General features: G+C 63.3%; 1 protein-coding gene across 1 annotated transcript in view; it reads right to left on the reverse strand.

Annotated features, from left to right (window-relative positions):
- The window catches only part of LOC127748690 (facilitated trehalose transporter Tret1-2 homolog), a 6695-nt gene extending 5537 nt beyond the window's left edge, over positions 1 to 1158 (reverse strand). The window contains exon 1 of the mRNA XM_052264380.1: positions 691 to 1158. Within this exon, the coding sequence (XP_052120340.1) occupies positions 691 to 698 (8 nt within the window). The 5' untranslated portion in view covers positions 699 to 1158. The remainder of the gene's footprint in view (positions 1 to 690) is intronic.
- Between the last annotated feature and the right edge of the window lie 135 nt (positions 1159 to 1293).

Consider the following 1293-nt stretch of genomic DNA (forward strand, 5'->3'; position numbering starts at 1 on the left):
AGGCCAGGCAATCAAGGGAAAGGCGTCCGACGCTCACCACTGAGGGCCTGTCTGACTGACCCTCCCGACGGCGTGACAACTGCCACTCGCGACGAAATGGCAATGTTTCGACGCCAATTATTCTTGTAGGTCATTAAACTGATAACTGAAGAAATAAGTTTAAACTGATTACTGATTACTGAAGTAATCAGTTTAAACTGATTACTGATTACTGAAGTAATCAGTTTAATGACTGATGAACATCAGCAGGACATACTTGGCAGAGCAGGGCTTCAAGTTCCGCCAAACAAATGTTCGGATGGGTCGATGGACGGAGGATTTCCAGGATAAAGGGTTGCAACCAAACCACCCCTCGTGTTGCATCACCTCGGCAGAGCGGCCCGGCTAGAGGGTGCAAAGGATGAAGGGGAAGTGGGGGGTGGTGTAGGGATCGCGCACCAACCCCCGCAAAATGTTCCACCCGCCCGGGCCGGCGCCCACCCGGGGCTCGGGGGCAATACTCGCTCCCCACCCCTTGGGCCTCACTTCCTCATCCTCCCTCCCCCACAGCATCCCGCAACTTCGGCCCAGTCTTGCACTACTCGATTTTCTGGTGTGTCGCGGTGATGAGCGAGGGGTCGGATGGGTTGACTATACGATGTGCCGGAGACTGTGACGGGACGGGCCCCCGAGGACGGTCGTTACACTCACCTCTTCATGGCTGGGCCGCGGTGCGCTGCTGCTGCACCCAAGCGGCAGTAGGAAGTTAGGGCGCACCACGCGAGGACGCCGCCGAGGAGGCAGACCGGCGAGTGGCTGGCGGAGACGCGGGGCGCGGCGCGGGGAAGTGGAGTGGAGTATAATCTCTGGCGAGGGCTCTGGCAGGCCTCTGGGCTGGGTGCGACGGCTACCTATTGACGGTCCTCTCGAGGGGAGGCACTCCCGTGCAGGGGTCGCTGTAGCTGGGCGTGTCCGGCCGGTGCGGGCTGCGTGTCGGTACTGGGCTTCCCATGGGACGACTGCCCTGGCCTCGCCGACTATGGACCGCGAAGTCTCTGCCCTGGGCGAGCCTGGCGATGACTGTGTGGCCGGGGGCGATAGGGATATAAGCGTGGCGTTCTGCAGCACGGAACTCGGCGCTCTGGGGGCTCTTGGCGTCGGCCCGGGCGCTGCTGCCGGCGCTGCACGCCGCGCTCCAGCCCCCACCACGGCGCGGCCGCGCCCCCACTCCGCCGCGTGCAGCCAGTGAGCCAGCACAAGACGGGGACGCACGCGGGGAGCGCGTGGACGCCGGTCCTGCCCCGCCCCTCGCCG

The sequence above is a fragment of the Frankliniella occidentalis genome, unplaced genomic scaffold (assembly GCF_000697945.3).
Source record: "Frankliniella occidentalis isolate FOCC.00 unplaced genomic scaffold, Focc_3.1 Scaffold18, whole genome shotgun sequence".
NCBI lineage: Eukaryota > Metazoa > Arthropoda > Insecta > Thysanoptera > Thripidae > Frankliniella > Frankliniella occidentalis.